This window comes from Coenobita brevimanus, chromosome 64 (assembly GCF_032717465.1).
Source record: "Coenobita brevimanus isolate Jiangsu-jjx chromosome 64, ASM3271746v2, whole genome shotgun sequence".
NCBI lineage: Eukaryota > Metazoa > Arthropoda > Malacostraca > Decapoda > Coenobitidae > Coenobita > Coenobita brevimanus.
The window spans coordinates 2957366-2977323 of record NC_137017.1 but is presented as its reverse complement, the minus strand read 5'-3'; the positions used below and the strand labels follow the sequence as shown (position 1 = coordinate 2977323).

General features: G+C 42.9%; 1 protein-coding gene across 1 annotated transcript in view; it reads left to right on the top strand.

The window, feature by feature from the left end:
* The window catches only part of LOC145404627 (BRCA1-associated RING domain protein 1-like), a 93026-nt gene that overhangs the window by 14154 nt on the left and 58914 nt on the right, over window positions 1-19958 (top strand). Inside the window, exons 3-5 of the mRNA XM_080276149.1 lie at window positions 1903-1917; window positions 4057-4147; window positions 16408-16611. Of these exons, the coding sequence (XP_080132275.1) occupies window positions 1903-1917; window positions 4057-4147; window positions 16408-16611 (310 nt within the window). The remainder of the gene's footprint in view (window positions 1-1902; window positions 1918-4056; window positions 4148-16407; window positions 16612-19958) is intronic.

The following is a 19958-nucleotide window of genomic DNA, read 5'->3' as shown; positions in this document are numbered from 1 at the left end:
GCTCCCGCCTTTGTCAGGAGACGGTTGGTAGCCACTCTGAAGGTGCCCCTGAGTCGGCCTGTAGCCGTTTCCTCCCCCAGGCCACGGCCAGTAGCCGGGCATTAGCGACGGCCAGTAGCCATGCCCCTAGAAGTCCACGGCCAGTAGCTGGGCGCTACAGTAGGAGACAGCCGGTAGCTGCTCCTCCATCAGATGCTGACTCCTGCCCACCAACCTACGACTCAGAGGGAGCCCCCAGCCTGAAGGAGTACTGGAGAGGCCCCGTGACTACCACCGGGCTATTCTCCCTGCAGCCGGATCCTGAGAAGACTCGCCTGACGGGCCCCGACATAAGCTGACGCCGCAGCCCCCTCCTGACGGCGTCCCTGAATACCGGGGACCACAGCCTTTGGGACCTCCAGCCCCCCCCCAGTACCTCCGGGCGGGACCTCCCTACACCCAAACGCCAGAGATCTTCGTCCTCCGACAGGCGCCTGAGCAAGAAGTTCAGGCAATTATTCGGCCGCAGCCCCGAGGGCCAGACTCCCGCCCCAAGCCCCAAAAGCGCGGGACCCGTCGCCACCCGCAGCCCCGGACGAGAGAGGACGCCCCTATGCGTGATCCCGTGGCCCCTGAACACAGAGGCCCCCGGGGGAACCCAGCCCCGTCAGTAGTGAGGCTGAGTCACCTCCACCACCCTTGTATCTGACCGTAATGACACCCAGATCCGAAAGGAGTGACAGTGAAAGCACAGTGTCCGTGACATAGTGAATTAAAGGCAGAACAATGAATTAACAGCATAAAGGAAGTCAGTGAGAAAAGGATCAGTGACAATATACAAGGATGGTGGAATAAGCAAGGTAACAATGAAACAGTGAACACGGCAAGACAGTGAAATACGGGTCTAACACAGTGAACACGCTACCAAATAGTAACGCCGCATCACACTAAGATCATACACAGGCCCCAGTGTTAAAGTAATAATTACCCACAGTGAAATAGTGCCACCCATTCCACCAATATTATAGAACTTGGACTTTTTGCTATCATAGTGCATAACCCCTCTGCCCTAAGTGCTATTCACCTTACGCGACCTTGACCTGAGTAGTATCCTGCGCGATACTAACAACCCATATCTAGGCCTATAAGAATTACATGTATAATTGTCCAGTATATCTGTATTTGTGACATCTACCCGTTCCGCTGTAGAATTTAGTAATACACATGTAAGGTTGTTGCCTTGAGTTTTTGTGTCCTGCCTCTCTCCTATTTGTCTAAGCTCCAGTCTACTGTAGAAGGAGATCCCAGCTGCACACTAGGCGTTAGAGGGACGGGAAGCCGACCCTAAAACACCTAGCATTACTGATAGCACTACATCAAGTAAGTGGGCGATGATCGCCACACGAGCTGTCACCAATTTTTTTAAAGACTGATGTAAATATTGTTTATAATTTTGCAGGTTTTGTACACCTATAACTAGTCAGAGCACTTTTTATGAAAAATGGCACAGAATAATTTAACACTTGTAGTACCATAAGTCCTTGAAGGGGCATGTATTATACTGTACAGTACATAACTCTTATTATTACCTTGATTTGGTGGTCCTTGCCTGCTGAAGGAGGGGACTCTGATGACTGGTTGAGATCCTGATAGAGGTACTGACTTCCTGCCTGTAGAGCTGAACAGAGGACTAGGAGGCTGTAGCATTTCTCATTCCCATGATACCAGTTCTGAGAATTTGATATATGGCAAATAGAATGGAAAGTGCTTCTATAGCCATTCACCAGACACAAAAGAAGCGAAGAGTTAGCTGGTGATATATAAGAAGAAAAGAGGAATAAAACTTGCATCAAAAGGCAGTAACATCCTTTCAGGGGAAGGCACAACAGTTGCTGCTTAACCCCAGTCTCTTTGACTGTGCAGACCCTTTGACCACAGGTAAGCTACTGCTTATGTGGGGCCTATTTTAGGTATATCACAGTACATAGCCTACACTGTGTAGGGATGCAGCACCCTCTTATGGTAGATCTGCAGTGCCTCTCCAGGACTGAACCCAGGGTCCTTCCCCACAATAGGATAATGTGAGGAGATTTGGCTCCTAGGTGGATGCCGCAGTTGCGCTGTTCCACCCAGAGTGCAGTGCATCGTCATGTGTAGGGTCCTCAACAGTGCCTACAGTTGACAAGGTAGGCATGGGCCATGTCATTTAGTGGCTGACCATGGTTCAGTGAATAACTCAGTTGGTGGTAGGTCCGAGACCCAAGGTTCAAGTCCTGGATAGGACATGGTAGAACTTTTCCCTAGAAAAAAATACAGCCCTACCCAAGTCTAACAGAGAGTACTGAAGAGTAATCAAGAAATTTCTACTGCTTACTGTATTTACAGTAAAAGTATGAAAAGTCCAGAACCATGGAAAATAACTTTACAGGGGGAGCTAATGTTCCTGAATCTTGTGAGGTAAGGTGCCTAACCTAGGTGAGGGGCTGACCATTAAGCAGGCACTGTACTATATACTGGAGTCTGTTTGCATTCAGAACTGAAACAGGGACCAAGATTTGCAAATCATCTGCATTTCATAGTCTGAGGAAATGTCTGTTGGTTGCTTTCTGTATCAATTACACTAAGAATTCAGCTGCCAAAACAGTGCCATGAACTTGCAGTGGATGATGTATACAGAGAGACAAGAATTGTGAATTAGTGTTGTGTTGAATTAACTTACAAGTGTGCTGTCAAGTTTGAGAAACAACCTGTGAACAGTACTGATAATAATACTTTGTGGTAAGCAAATAAGACATTAGTTTAAAAAAGTGTTTATGTGAGTGGGTGGAAAGCAAAATACTTGGTAATTGCCTGTAATTACTGGGGACTGGTGAGACAGCTGGAAGTACTGTAAAATACTGTACTAGGTGACATATTCTGTGGCCACATATATGTGAAGCTTAAACTTTGCTGGCAGCTACAAGTCAAGAGCAGTGGCATACCCAGAAAGTTGAGAAAGAGGGGGTCATTTATTTTTTTAAATTTTAACCGTGCAACCCACGACTTTGGCAAGCGCAGCAAGCCCGTACAGCAGGGGGATTTGAGGGGGGTACTGTTGGCCCCCTCCCCCAAGAAAATTTTGCATTTTGGCCAATTTTATGATCATTTTGAGGCCATATGGAATGGGTATATGACATAAATATAGCATATTCTAAAGTCATTTTTAAGTACTCTGTGCCACTGAGTTGTGATTCAGTCTCTCCAATAACCTTATACTGTACTACTAAAAATTTTTTTCAAAAGGGAGGGGGCATGGCCTCCCCCCCCTCGGTATGCCACTGGTCGAGTGAGAATGGAAATGGGTCATCTGAGAAGATAGAGAAATGATGTTCAGGAACGTTGTGGTGATCTTGTGGAGGCAATGGAAAAGGTACCCTGAGATGGTTTGGCCATGTGGACAGAATGGAGAATGAGGAATTAACTAAAAGAATGCAAAAGAAGTGAGGGAAATGAGGAATGGGGAGACAGAGGATGATGCAGAGGAATAGGTATAGGTACTGTATATGACTGAGGGCGGTGTGGGGTGAGGGAAGGTAGTTTGATGGTGGACTGAATGACGAAGGTGATTTGTTCATTATCACCCCTGAAGGTATCTGCCTAGGAACAGATAGGGTCTGATAAACAGATATGCATCCTAGCTGTTGGCGGAGCTTCCCTTTATTTAAACACAATAATATATGAGTCAGTCGTATTTATGGCATTCAATACAAGGTTTGTCACTTTACGATGCTCGGATGAGTTTTGCAAAATTCAAATGTGGCGCCTCATTTCCGCAAACAGCACCGAAAACATTAATACCGTATTCCATTTTCCTTTCGATATAGTGTTAAAAAACTTCATGGTCGATGTTGTTTTAACTTTGAGGTTGAAATGAACAGCCATGAATTAATGTTAATTCATAGATTGCACCATTACGAATGAACCAGCGTGAAAGTGCGCGGGAGGCAGATTGTAAACAAACATGACCAGCTGAGTTGGTTGGCAAGAAATTAGAGAAGTGCAACGTTATATGCTATTTAACAAGTCTTCTGTATAAAGAGGAAGTTATGGATGTCTTGAAACTATTTAACTGGGACAACACGCGCATGGCAGTGGCACAGCTTGAGCTCTTGCTTCAGTGTAATGTCTGGTCAGTCATGTTTAATTTCAGCTGTTGCTCCATATATGAAGGACAATTCGCCGTCAGACAATTTGCCGTCAAAGCATGGACGATTCACCGTCAAGACAAGTCGCCGTGGACTATTCCCCGTCATTTTATAAATATACCTAATGATCAATAAATACTAAAATAATTAATTTTCATGGGAAACTATCAAGGCCCCTGGTCATTCAATAGCATAAGCTTTGGATTTTGTAAGTTGCACATTTAGTCAACAATTAACTTGTTTCTGCCTCGCCATAATCTATTTATCTATCTATCTATCTATAGCCTGATGCCCTAATCCCGCAAAGGGTGGCCGCAGACCAAACGCCTCCAAGTCACTATCACCCACCATTTGACTACCCTCCCCCCAATTCACTCCCCCCTCCCTCATATACCTCTCAACTCCATCCCTCCACTTCATCCTCGATCTACCCCTCCCTCTCCCTCCCTTCACCTCACCTACATACTGTACACCCTCTTAGTCAGTCTTTCATTCTCCATTCTCTCCACATGTCGACTTTGAATTATATTCTGGCATCACCCATAGCTGTCTTCATTAATTTTCATCGGCACTATGTCATGGGTATATATTAAAATGACTTTGAAGAAATAAAAGTATATACTTATCTCAGATGACAATATCCAATGTCTTGCATCTGATCAGCTGTAGCTAAGGTGACCAGAGTCCCACTTTTAGGTGGGACAGTCCTGCTTTTTTTATGTCTGTCCCGCTTGTTTAGTTGTGACTAAAATGTTCCGCTTTTTAAACATATTATCTTAAATGTCTCGCTTCTAGAAAATTACTACTACATTAGATATAACATGACTGTCTTTTATGAAATTATGATGAATTAGTAAAATCACACATAATCCAAACCAAATGAAATGCTGTACCAAATTGTTAATATATAATTGATAATACAGTACCGTACTCACTAACTGGTACCTTTGGTTGGCCCGTTCACTGTACCATATGGTACCGGTATGTTCACTTGTCACTACTTAATGCTTTTCTTTCCGTTACAGTGGCTTTACATTTAGTGACAAGCCAAATGGTTTCCTGTAAGTCAAGAAACCATTTTCAGCGCTGGGTGGTAACCATATAACCAAACCATGCGTGCTCCTTACACGTCAAGTGGGTTTGTGGAGGGTTAGTGCCCCTCCCTGTAAAACAGGTAACTCAGAGTCAAATGGCCACCCTGTGTGGGATTATGGCGTCTGGCAATAGATAGATGTTCAGGGTTAGTTTGAGACTTTGTGTTTGATTAGCTTCCTCAGGGTTAGGTGCAGTGCAGCAGCAGTCACTGTCACTCACATGTCACTTTGTAGATATATACTGGTATATCTATCTGTCTATCTGTAGCCCGACGCCCTAATCCTGCAAAGGGTGGCCGCAGACAAAACGCCTCCAGTTCGCTCTGTCACCCACCATTTGACTACCCTCCCCCCCAACTCACCCCACCTCCCTCATATACCTCTCAACTCCATCCCTCCACCTCATCCTCGGTCTACCCCTCCCTCCACCTCACCTACATACACCCTCTTAGTCAGTCTTTCATTCTCCATTCTCTCCACATGTCCAAACCACCACCTCAGTATATTTCTCATAATCTTCTCAACCACATCCACATCCACCCCACAACGTTCCTTCTCTTCATCATTCGTCAACCTGTCCCTCCATGTCACTCCACATGCTCCTCTCAAGTAACTCATTTCCACTGCTCTCACTCTTGACTTGTTCCCCTCTTGCAAGGTCCACGCCTCGCTTCCATAAGTCAGCGTAGGGATCACAATACTGTACTATCATACAGTGACTTCTTAACTTCCATACTCACCTCCCTATTTCTCATCACTGCTTTCAGTGAACCAACAACTTTCCTTCCCTGCTGTACCCTTTCATATATATATATATATATATATTCATTCATTCATTGCCAGATGCCATGTATCCCAGATGGGGTGGCCAAGGGCTTAGAGTTAATTGTTTTACAGGGAGGGGCACTAATCCTCCACCAACCCCACTTGACACGTAGGGATGCCAACAGCATCTGGTGTTTCCAGGCGGTCACCCATCCAAGTACTAACCAGACCCAATATATATATATATATATATATATATATACAGCGAGGTTGGATGGTGAGGAATTGGAAAATGTGAGTATGTTTAAGTACTTGGGTAGTGTGATGAGTAAGGATGGAGGTTTGGAGGGTGAAGTGCTTGAAAGGGTGGAGTTCTTGAAAGCAGTGATAAGAAACAGGAAGGGTGAAGTGAAAAAGCTTGAAGTATTGTGATACCAACTCCAACATGGTTGCATGTGCCGGCCTTGGTCACCTAATGGCGGCTCTCCATGCTGCACGATCCATAGCAGCCTCCCTGTTCAGTCCCTTAACCCTAAGGTCACACTTAATGACCTCGTCCCATGTCTTTCTCGGTCTACACCTCATAACCCCACCCCCAATATTAACCCTTCTCACCTTCCTCACCCAATTATCATCCCCCATCCTCTCCACATGTCCAAACCACCTCAATCTACCTCTCCTAACAATGGCCAAACCCTGGTTTAACGATGGGTTTTTATTTTTTTAACCAATTTTGATTATATTTTAGACTAAAACAGTGTGTTTAGGTTGATTCATAAACTGCTTTTAGAATTGAATTAATGTGTTTTAGCCATAGGTGGGGTGAACATTGTCATTTTAGGGTGCAGTTTACTAAGCTTGATTTTTTCCAGACTTATATTGGATGATTTTCAGATATTATTTGTTGGCTGTTGTGAGTTATCTACAAGTGTTAGGCTAAGGTTAGCTTCCTTTACAGCTATTAGGACATTTAGATTGGCTTTAAACATGATTTTGGGTTCATTTGGGTGGGTTTTGGACTTGGTTGGGGAGGAAACCTATGGCTGTAAAATGCATCCCATTACTTTACTGTACATGTTAAAACTACCCCAATATACAATACCCTGCCTAACGATGGGTTTTTACCTAACCAATTATATCGTTAAACTGAGGTATACTGTACTACCTGTGCTGTACTGTATTACACATTCACTACAGTAATCAAATGGTATACAGTAATATATATAATAATGCTGTACTGTACACTGGTAAACATGTCTTTTATTAACCTTGTTGTGGTGAACATAGCTGAAGTGGTCAGGCAGTCTGGACTGCTTCTGGCTTTATTGGACTTTTCCCGATATATATATATATATACTGTATGTATATATATAAATATATATATATATATATATATATACTGTATGTATATATTTTTTGGTGAGGAAGAAGGAACCAAAGGCAACGAGCCCGCAAAACTGTTCCTTCCAAGAGAAAAACAAAATACAAGAGAGAGCCAAATTCAAGATCCGATCATTTTGAGATACCTGGACACACTGCGTTTGAAAGACTGGAGATCATAGGAAGCAGGAAATACAGACAGAGGGAGACAGTTCCAGAGTTGCCTGTTGCATAACTGAAGGACTGGGAGTAACTGTTAACTCTTGCATTAGAGGGTTGGACAGAAAAGGGATGAGAGTTTGCTGCTAGACAGGTGCTGTGCACCCGTCATAGAGGTGGAGGAATTCATGGAGACGGTTCAGAGGAGCAGTGACCATTGAAGTAGCGATAGAAAAGAGATAAAGATGCAACAGTGCGGCGAAGAGACAGAGGTTGAAGGGAGTCAGTAAGAGGAGGAGAGTTAATGAGACGAAAAGCCTTTGACTCCACCCTGTTGAGAAGAACTGTATGTGGGGGGCCTCCCCACACATGAGAGTTGTATTCCATGCAGGGGCGAATAAAACCCCTGTATAGAGTCAACAATTGTGCGGTGTAAAGAAGGAACGGAGTCGGCTTAGCACACCCAATCTCTTGGAATCAGATTTTACAAGAGATGTAATATGATTTTTCCAAGATAAGTCCTGAATAAATGAAATCCCAAGCATGTTCAAGGATGATGCAGGATTAAGCTGAATATTATTAAACATTAGTGGGTATACCTGTTGAAGATTTTGTCGGGTTGATAGGTGCAAAAACTGAGTCTTTGATGCATTAAAAATAACCAGATTATTTTTACCCTAGTCAGAGATACGAGCCATGTCAGACATTAGGTGTGCCATAGCCTCATCCCTTGTTTGCTGAAGTAACTGCTGAGATGGACGTTGTGGGAATCGAATGGAAAGGTGAAGGGTGGAGTCATCAGCGTATGAGTGGATAAGGTTAGATGTACAGCTTAAAAGGTCATTGATGAATAAAAGGAAGAGAGTTGGTGATAGGACAGAGCCCTGAGGAACATCACTGTTAATAGATCTAGGAGAAGAACGATGGCTGTCTACAACAGTGGCTATAGAACGACCAGAAAGGAAGCTAGAGATGAAGGCACAGATAGAAGGATAGAAACCGTAAGAGAGCAGTTTGGAAATTAAAGATTTATGCCAGACTTGATCGAAAGCCTTTGAGATGTCAAGTGCTATGGGAAAGCTTTTGCCAAAGTCCCGAAAGGAGAATGACCAGGAGTCTGAAAGGTAGGTGAGAAGATCGCCTGTGGAGCGTCCCTGACGGAACCCATACTGACGATCTGAAAGAAGGTTGTGATAGGGAAGACGCTTTAAAATTTTTCTATTAAGAATAGGCTCGAAAACTTTTGAGACACAGGATGTTAAACCAGTTGGACGATAGTTAGAGGGTTGGGAATGGTCACCCATCTTTGTGACTGGCTGAATGAGAGCAAACTTCCAGCAAGAAGGAAAGGTACAAGTTGATAGATGAAGGCGAAAGAGTTTGCCTAGGCAGGGTGTAAGCACAGAAGCACAGTTCTGGAGAACAACAAGAGGGACTTCATCAGGCCCATATGCCTTATTAGTAATGAGGCCTGTGATGGCAGAAAATACATCAGCTGAAGAAATTTTAATGTCAGCCATGAGGAAGTCAGAGGGGGGAAGTGATGGAGGAACAGCACCGGAATTGTCTAAGGTGGAATTGGAGGAGAAAGTCTGAGCGAAGAGATCTGCTTTATCAGTAGAGGAAATAGCTACAGAGCCATCAGAGTAGAAAAGAGGAGGGAAGGATGATGAGGTAAAGTTGTTAGAAAGGTTTTTGGCAAGGTGCCAGAAGGAGCAGGAAGAATTTGAGTTAGAGAGTTGAGAGCATTTAGTACAGGTGAAATTGTTTTTAAGCAGAGCGAAGAACAGACTTAGCACGATCTCGGGCAGAAACGTATTAAAGATGTGATGCAGGGGTGGGTTGGCTCAGGTACCTTTTATAGGCCCTCTCCTTGTTGTGGACGGCATTAGAACAAGTGTGATTAAACCAAGGGTTTCATGCATTAGTCAAAGGATATGAGAAAGGAATGTATGCTTCCATGCCCGAGAGAATAACCTCCGTTATGCGCAAGGCACACCCAGATGGCTCCTGGCCATGGAAGCAATAATCATTCCAGGGAAAATCAAAGAAGTACTGCCTGAGGGCCTCCCAATCCACAGCTCCAAAGTGCCACAGACGACGTTTTTTTGGAGGGTCCGCAGGCCGTACCGGAGCGATAGGACAGGTTGTGATAAGGTTGTGATTGGAGGAGCCCAACGGAGAGGAAAGATTAACAGTGTAAGCAGAAGGATTAGTTGTAAGGAAGAGGTCAAGTATGTTGGAACTCTCTCCAAGGCGGTCAGGGATACGGGTAGGGTGCTGTACGAACTGCTCTAGGTCATTAAGGATAGAAAAGGTGTAGGCTTGTTCACCAGGTGGATCAGTGAAAGGAGAGGAGAGCCAAAGGTGGTGGTGAACATTGGAATCTCCTAGAATGGAGATTTCAGAGAAAGGAGAAATGGATAGAATATGTTCCATCGTAGAAGTAAGATAGTCAGAGAATTTTTGATAGTCAGTAGAATTAGGAGATAAGTAAACAGCACAGATATATTTAGTCAGAGAATGACAGGAAAGCCGAAACCAGAGTGTAGAGAATTCAGAAGAATCGAGTTCAGGAACACGAGAGCAAGATAAGTTGTTGCATATATATACACAACAGCCACCTTTGGCTCTGAAATAAGTATAGAGAAAGTAGGAGGATACAGAAAAGGGTCTGCTGTCAGTTGCCTCAGACAGCTGAGTCTTAGTTAGAAAAAGAAGGTGAGGTTTAGAGAATTAGAGGTGGTGCTCAACGGAGCGAAAGTTAGAGGAAAGGCCACGAATGTTGCAGAAATGAAGAAGAAGAGAGTCAGACAGTGGTTCCAGGCATCTTGAGTCATCACTGGGAGAGGGGCAGAAGGTGGGGGCATTTATGGTCCACCCCCTGGGGACTCCAAGGCTACGTTATTCGATGCCATTTTTTGTAAAATTTTAAAAAGGAAGTGTGGTGTGTACTGTGCATGTAGTTTGGTGTTGATAGTTAGTGAAACTTGTATTGGAGAGCATGCTGGCCTACTCTCTGTGTTAGTGAGACACTGAAAAAGTTCAGCAAAGGGGGCTAGTCGGGATCTAGTCCTGAGGGCTGATGAAACGGGAGCTTCGGCTCTCCCTGTCATCAGCTTTCCATCCACCTTGGGAGTACTGCCCTGCTCGACTGGTGCTACAGTCTACTCCAGTAGATGCCTGGGATCCCTGTCCTTCTCAGTAGCATCCTAACTTTTTGTGCCCATGCAGGGTGTAGGGGGGTTACATTCGTGTCTGTCTATGTTTTTGCAATATACCACTCAGAATTGCATGTCGGCTCTGTGAGATCCAGGTGTACCTGAGGAGGGGGAAGACGTTTTCACTGTGAGTTTGCAAGTTGATTTTATGTTGTGTGGGATCCACTATGTCCATAATGAAGGTCCTCCATCCCCCAGGTTGTGACAACACAAGTGCTGAGCTCATAGTGATCTTTGTTTTTGTGTATGGTGACTGAAAAAAAAAAAAGAAAGAAAACTTTTGGTTTGGCATTTTTTTTATAATTTTTAAAAAACTATGTGGAGTTCAGTGAATTAAAACTTATTCACATAGTTTTGTAACTGATAAGACCTAATACATTGTAGGATATTCAGGAATTCATTATATAAAATATGTGACACTACAGCATTTTTTAAAAGCTGGGTCTGACAGACCTAGGAGTACCTAAGTTATAAGCAAAACTGTAGGTCTACCTGTGGAGGGTTAATAATGTCAAACTGTCACTTCAGCAACTTTTCAAGCATTTCCATTGATAGGTCTTCTAGTAAGACGCTCAGTACTATGCTGTATTATAGGACAAGGGGTAAAATAATTTGTTTATATTATAGTGGTAGGTGGTGGCGACCATCATCCACTCACTTGATGTAATGCTGCCTACTTCTTCCTTAGCCTTTATCATTCTTTTTCTGTGCCTGCCCTCCTCTCTTCCTATTTCCCCCATCTTTCCTGTCACTTATTGCATTTCTTTCCTTTACAGGTGGCTTTACATTGAGTGACAAGCCAAATGGTTTCCTGTAAGCCAAGAAACCATTTACAACGCTTGATGGTAACCATTTAAGCAAACCATATATGCTCCCTACATGTCAACAAGTGGGTTGGTGGAGGGTTAGTGCCCCTCCCCTTAAAACAAATAACTCAGTCAGATGACCACCCCTTACGGGCTTATGGCGTCTGGCAATAGATAGATACTGTAGATAATTTTCCTAGACTTCCACATTGCCTGCCTCTGTATATATGAGGCCGCAACTCCATATTGATTAATTCTCTCTGGATGTACTGCTTCTTACATGTGAAAACCACATACAATACAGGTATACCTCAGTTTAATGATGCAATTGGTTAGGTACAGTGAAAGCCCATTGTTAGGCAGGGTTTCATATGTTGGTGTAGGTATAACATGTAAAGCAGTGGGATACATTTTTCAGCCTTGGGTTTCCCCCCCAGCCAAGTCCAAAACCCTCCCAAATGAGCCCAAAATCAAGTTTAAGGCCAATCTGAATGGCCTGAACGCTGTAAAAGAAGCTAACCTAAGCCTAACACCTGTAAATAACTCACTAAAACCAACAAAGAAAATCTGAAAATTGTCAAATATAAGTCTGGAAAAAGTCAAGTTTAGTAAACCGTACCCCAAAATGACAATGTTCACCCCACCTGTGGCTAAAACACACTAATCTTAATCTAAAAATAGTTTATAAATCAACCTAAACACAATTTTAGTCTAAAATATCATCAAAATCTGTTTTAAAAAATCAGAACCCATTGTTAAACCAGGGTTTGGCCATTGTTGGGTGGGGTATGGTGGTATTTCTACCCCTCATCGTTAAGCTGGGGTATTGCATCTAGGGGTATCATATATTGAGGTACTGTATTATTGTATTTAGTTTATTGCCACGCATTTATCATTGTTTTATTTCTGGCACAAGTACACTGTGTAAATGATAAACCACATTAACTTAGATTGTGTGAATAAATGGCAAATTTGCTTTATCTTCGTTCATCAGCACAGCTTAGATGGTAGGCTGAACTACAGTACAGTATAGCCATTACAACAGCACCCCGATTTATTGTGTTCCAGTTTTCTAAGCTGCAATATTAGCAACTTGATGATTTATTCCAATAACAAATACAGACAGACACAGAGTAGCACATCATGAGAACACTTCCATTTTCATATGCACCACTCATTATAGACAGGCCTTCCTGATTATTACTTAGTTGGTATGGAAAAGTGTTAATTTCTCAGCTGATAAAAAAAAAAAAAATCAACAGCAACATTAATAAGGGTAACAACAACTATGGAATGTAAAGGGTACAAATGATGAGGTGAAAGAGAGAGATTGTCCAGGTGCTTGAGGGTGCGAAAGTGAATGTATGTTGAGTAACTGAAACTAAATGGAGAGGAGAAAGTGTGAGAGAATAGGAGTATGGATGGGGTGTATGTGCAAGAGTAGATGAAAATGAGAGGGCAAAAGAAGGAGTGTGTATTGTTGTGAGTAAAAGATGGAAGAAAAACATAAGAGAGTATGGATCAGTTGGCTCAAGGATTGTGTGGGTAAGATTGAAAGTTAGAATACAAACATGGGCGATTGTGTGCGTGTATGCGCCAGCGCAAGATTGTGCAAGCAGAGTGAGAGAAGAGTTCTGGACAAATATGGAAGTGTGCATGGAAAAGTTGGGAAGGAATGAGAGAGTGTTTTTGATTGGTGATATGAATGGTAAAGTAGGGAATGTGAAGCTGGATGGAGTAGTTGGTGAGTGGGGTGTGCCTGCTGAGATAGATGAGAATGGCAGTGCGTTAGTGGACATATGTCCCAGGAGGGGGTTGGTGATAGCCAATACCCTCTTCAGGCACAAAATGATCCACAGGTATACATGGCGAGTGATGAGAAGTGTGGGTGGTGAACTGAATGAAAGGAAGGCAATGATTGATTATGTGTGTGTGGATGAAAGGATGCAAAGATGTGTAATGGATGCAAGAGCTTATAGAGGTTGGGGGAGTGGACTTTCTGACCACTACTTGGTGGTGGCCAGAATCAAGATCCAAGTAAGATGGAGAATTAAAAGAAGCTAAGGACAGGCTGAAAGAGTAGTTGCAAGGAGAGTGGAAAGGTTACAAGAGGATGAGAAAAAGGCAGAATATAAGAGAGAAGTGAGGGAACGATTGGGTAAATATGAATTGGAGTAGATGGGGGACGTTGAAGGTGTGTCCAAGATATTCACAGAAGAAATATGTGCAGCATGTGATGTGGTGTGTGGAGTGAAGAGAAGACGGAAGGGGTGCAACGAACAGCATGGTGGAATGAAGAGGTGAGACAGGCTGTGGCACAAAAGAAGAAAGCATACAATGAATGGATAAGAAATAGGGGCATGGAAGAAGTTGAGAGGTGGAAGAGAGCGTTATATGTAGAAAGGAAGAGAGAGGTGAAAAGATTAGTAAGAGAGAGTAAGAAGAGAGTGGATGAGGAATTTGGAAGGAATTTGAGTGTAAAGTAGAAGGACAGTAAGAAAATGTTCTGGAAAGAGGTGAAGAGAGTAAGACTGGGTGGCAGTGAAGTTAGCTGAGGAGTGAAAGATAAAAATGGTAGATTACTAATGGAGAAGGGAGAAAAAGTGAGCAGATGGAGAGAACACTTTAAGGAATTGTTGAACATAGAGAATGGAAGTAATGCAAGTATACGTGGCTGGGGAATGGCTGGGAGAAGGAGGGAGGTGAGAAGACAGGAAGAAATCAGTTGGGTAGAAGATGTAGAAACAATGAAGACAGTCAAATTGGGGAAAGCCCCAGGAATTGATGGAGTGTGTGGTGAAATACTGAATCATGGGAGAGAGATAGTAGTAGAATGGATGTGGAAGATATGCAGATTGGCCTGGGAGGAAGGTAGAGTCCTGGAGGATTGGAAGTCTATCTATCTATCTATTGCCAGACGCCTCAATCCCGTTTGGGGTGGCCACAAACAAATCTCCTCCAAGTCACCCTGTCCTCCGTCATTTCACTGCCCTGCTCCCAACTCACACCCCCCTCTCTCATATACCTCTCCACCACATCCCTCCATCTCATCCTCGGCCTCCCCCTCCCTCTTCCCCCCTCCACCTCACTCACATACACTCTCTTCATCAGTCTTTCACCCTCCATTCTCTCCACATGGCCAAACCACCTCAGTGTGTTCCTCATAATGCTTCCTATTACATCCACATCCGGAAGTCAGGTATAATTATTTCCTTGTACAAAGAAAAGGGGAAAAAGAAGTGTGTGGTAATCATAGGGGCATTTGTCTTCTTAGTGTAATAGGAAAGTGTATGGTAGGATACTTATTGACGGAGTTGGGGAAATAACAGAGGAATTAGTTGGAGAAGAACAGGGAGGTTTTAGGAAGGGAAGAGGTTGTATAGATCTATATTCATTCTTAGGTCTTTAGTGGGAAAGTTTCTACAGAGTAGAAAGAAGTTGTATGCAGCCTTCATGGATTTGGAGAAAGCATATGACAGGGTGGATAGACAAGGATTGTGGAAAGTATTAAGAATATATGGAGTAGATGGGAAGTTGCTGAATGCTGTGAAGAGTACAGTATGTATGATGGTGCTAAGGCTGCAGTGCGTGTGAATGGTGAACTGAGTGAATTTTTCTCTTTGAAGGTTAGGTTGAAACAGGGATATGTCATGTCTCCATGGTTGTTCACTCTGTTTATGGATGAGGTAATAAAAGAGACACAAGGTAGGGCAATGGATGTTGGAGTGGCCCTAGTGAGAGAGGGTAGTGTTTGGAAACTCCCTGCACTGTTGTTTGCAGATGATACTGTGTTGTTAAGTGAAGACGAAGGGGAGCTGCAAGGCTTGGTGGATGAGTTTGGGAGAGTGTGTAAGAAATGGAATCAAAAGGTGAATGTTGGGAAGAGTAAAGTGATGGTCTTTGAGAGAGGTGAAGTCAGTGAATGTACAGTGAGGTTGGATGATGAGGAAATGGAAAATGTGAGTATGTTTAAGTACTTGGGGAGTGTGATGAGTAAGGATGGAAGTTTGGAGGGTGAAGTGCTTGAAAGAATACAAGGAAGAAAGGTTGCTGGTTCCTTGAAATCAGTGATAAGAAACAGGTAAGTGAGCATGGAAGTTAAAAAGTTACTACATGACAGCATTGTTATACCAACTCTAACGTATGGAAGTGAAGCTTGGACGTTGTTGGAAGGACACAAGTCAAGAGTGAGAGCAGTGGAATTGAATTATTTAAGAGGAGCCTGTGGAGTCACATGGAGAGACAGACTGACAAATGAGGAAGTGAAGGAACGTTGTGGTGTGGATGTGGATGTGATAGGAAGCATTAGGAGGAACACACTGAGGTGGTTTGACCATGTGGAGAGGATGGAGGATGAGAGACTGACGATGAGAGTGTATGTGAGTGAGGTAGACGGGTGGAGAGGGAGGGGAGAGGCTTAGGATGAGATGGAGGGATGGGGTGGAGAGGTATATGAGAGAGGGTGGTGTGAGTTGGGAGCAGGGCAGTGAAATGGCAGGGGGCAGGGCAACGTGGAGGCGATTTGTGTGTGGCCACCTCCTACGGGATTAAGGCGTCTGGCAGTAGATTGATAGATAGAACAACTGTGCCATAATGAGGAAGATCCTGTTCTGCAGTGGACCATTTTTTAGACTAATGTGGACAAAGAAGAAGACAGAGAAAGACTTTTGAAGGAAAAATATAACCCAAAAGAGAAAATTGTAGTCATGTACCATAGATAAAGTGACTCTTTATCAAGTACTGTACTGTACAGTATTAATTCAGCAATTTATGTGTGGTGAAGGGAAGGACTGATCCTTCTGTTTTCTTTTTCCCACAGTGGCAATACTGCTGTAGACCCTCAGTGTTTGGGACGATGTGACCATTTTTTCTGCTCTGGCTGTGTTGAGAAATTGGAAAATGGAGTGTGCCCCAAGTGTAGTATCCCAGCCCCTCCCTGCGAGATGAAGCCAGATCGCATTATCAATGGTTTGGTGGCAGCAAGTAAAGATCTCGTGGATATATTAAATGGAGAACAGATCAGGTCAGCAAAGTATGGTACAGTAAGTCTTTTTGATAATACAGTAATCCCTCTAATATCCGAACGCCCAATATCTGAACATCCCCACTAACCGGACATAATCCTCCTGGGATCCAATATTCCCAAAATGGGCCAAAAACCGCAAAAAATTCGAAAAAAAATCTGACTTTTTTCCCTCCCATAATTTGAAATTCCTGCCTGGCGCCAAACAGCTGTTACACCATGGTTCCTTCACCCCTTCCTTCCTCCCCCTCCCCCCTCCCCTGTCAGGTTGCCATTTGGTATTTTTCATTACCAAGTGTGGGCCAATTTGGTAATGAAAAATTCGTTTGGTAATGCATTAGAATAATGCATTACCAAATGGATTTTTCACATGTATGAGGATACACAGGATGGAGATGGTGGATTGTTTGCTCTCTCTGATTAATCTGCTACCCTACATAGTGTGAAAATAATCAACATGGTGTTAGTTATAAGTAGAGTGATTACATGTATTTCCACTTGTATATATAATTAGTGAAGAATATATGCTAGCTTTACGAATTTGGTAATGAAAAGTTATATTTGACAATGAAAGTTGAGGAGATTGGTAAAGTGGCTGTTGCGATCTGGCAACTCTGTTACTCCACCAACATCAACAGTCACAGCTTAACTCCGATGGAGAGCAGATACTCATAACAGTGCAAGCCACAGGTGCTTGTTTTTTGTGAATAAACAGTGAATAAACTGCTATACCTTGCCACTAGAACACACGGGAATTTACAGTGTTGTGCAGTGTTAAGAAATTAGAATTTAGAGTGCAGAGGATTAACTGTGGACTGCAAACTGGCGGTTCAAACCAGTCCAAGAGCAAGGGACTTGTAAGTACCCAGAATGTTTAATATTGTATAAACTCACCTCTAAAACCTCATTTTATGGTTCTTTTGCATTTATTTCAGTCTTTTATGTCCCTTATTGGTGTGAATTGGGTCTTAAATAGGTGCAATGCATGTCCAGAGGGAGTTGTATAGGTGTTTTTCAGAGTTAGGGTCCATAAGTACAAGTCCATAAGCTGGGGCCCAATATGCGGACAGGACCACTATCCGGACCTGCCTATGGCTCTATTGATCCGGGTATTGGAGGGGTTACTGTATTGCCTTTCTTGATGTTCTGTTTTGCAGTTAGCTCCTCAGTAACTTAAAGAATTGCCTGTTCCATAGGGGAGATAAGAGCATAGAATAAAACAAAAGTGAAGAAAAATTAAATGAAGTGGAGGGAATCGAAGAGTGAGGAAGTGAAGGGAAGTGATATAAAGAGGTGAGAAGAAAAGAGAAGTAGAAAGAAATGGAGAAGGAAATTCAAGAGAGAGATGTTGTGAGGGGGAGGGATACAATGTGATGATTAAGGGAAGTCAGTTACTTCTGATTTTGGCTCTAAAACAGGTTTTGGTCTGGTTAGCTCATTCCATCTCCTATAATCTGGTCTAGTCCCACTGCTGGTGTTGACAGTAAACTTCATTATATAGCTCATATTTGTTTTGGTTTTGCTTCTGGGAGCAGTAAGAAGGGCTTGCCCTCTCAGTACAAATTACTTACATTCTTGGTCTGTCATTGGGGGGGGGGGGAATCAGGAAACCAACAAACCTTTCCTCCCATGAATGCTGGATTTAAGAGTGAAAACACCTGTATTTAGGCAGCTTTGTGCGGAGAAATAGTTGGAGGTTGAATTGTTGAAGAGTAAGAAACTGGGATGTAAGTGTGGGAGTAAAGAGTGAATTGCATGAATGTATTTATTTAGACTCTGACAAAAGATACAGTACAGTACTATACTTTAATGGAGAGACTAGATACAGTAGTACTTGAGGATCATATATTAAGAATGAGGTGTTGAAATGAGTTACCTCAGAAAAGCAGGTGGAGAGACAAGGGGGGATAAATGGCTAAATAAAATTGTTAATGAGGAATGTGATGTGGAAGCTGATATAGATAAAGATAAGTACTATTAGGTGGTTTGACTATATAGAATGAAAGGAAAATATGAGATCTGAACCAGAGTGTATAAGAAGGTTGGTTGTTAGAAAATGATTGGGACATGACCATTTTAGTATGTGCAGTATGAGCCACTGTAGTACAGTATACCTCCCATGTATCAGTGTGTGGTTGGCATACACTGTACTTAACCATTCATGCTTTATTTCATGGAATGTGGTTTTAATCATGATATATATGAGAGACATCCCTGACTCATTGTGAGTTAAATCCAGTCTGAGAGATTAAAGCAGGTGTATTTTTACCACTATCCGTGAACTCTGTAGGCTGGTCTGGTCTGTAGTTGGCTAATGAGTAATGACCAGATTGTTACATACTTTTAAGGACAAATATTGTTTCATTTTATAGCTAATGGCTGGCCAGCCAAGATATACTTTTAATTGTAAATGCTGTATTAATTTTGCTCAGTGACCAGAACCTTACATATGTTATGTGTTTCATAAATCGTTAATTGCCAAGAGTTGGCATAGTTTTTAGAAGTTAAAATATTATATGTTTACTTTGCCAAGAGTTGGCATAGTTTTTAGAAGTTAAAATATTATATGTTTATTATTTGTCTACTGATTGAATGTTGTGTACTTTTAGGGAAGCAAAAAAATTGTGTGCTTTATGTTATGTTTCCTATTATTTGGCCAGTGGTAATGATGTTACTGTTAAATACTATATTAATGTGCCCTGATAACCTTAAGGCCCTTTGCCTTTGGTTGTTGCTGCTACTGTGAGCAGGGCAGGATGCAGTTAGGGAGATGGCAGGTGTGCTGGGTTGACTGCTGAAATGCTGAAGGTCTCAGGAGATACAGGAGTGGGGTTAGTTACTGATTTGACAAATACAGTTATATACGAGTATTACAGCCTTTCAAAGGATGATTGACTGCCTTTGTTGCCATGAGAGTTGGGGCAATTGGGGGTTAACATAGCTTCACTCTCTGAAGTGAGGCAACCTGGGCATGGTGAGGTCAGTAGTGGTGGTTACACATACTAGTCTGGCCGCAATGATGCTACCCATCTTAGGGGTGTCACTGTGGCAGTTGCTGCTCACTTTGCCTCTTGTGTCAACCGGGTTACGCCAGTTGATGAGCATATAACACTTGTGAGACAGAAGCACTCCTTGGGGTTCATCTGTCTTATTGCAGTGTACACTCCAACTGAGGTGAGTGATCTTGAAGAGAAAGCGCTATTCTGCACCAAACTTGACTCTGTTGTGGAACAGTGTCCCTTGCGTGATACACTCCTGGTCTTAGGCGACATTAGTGCAGTTACTGACATTGACAGGGACGGCTTCAGGGATTGTGTAGGTCCCCACAGCTTTGGAACCAGGAATTC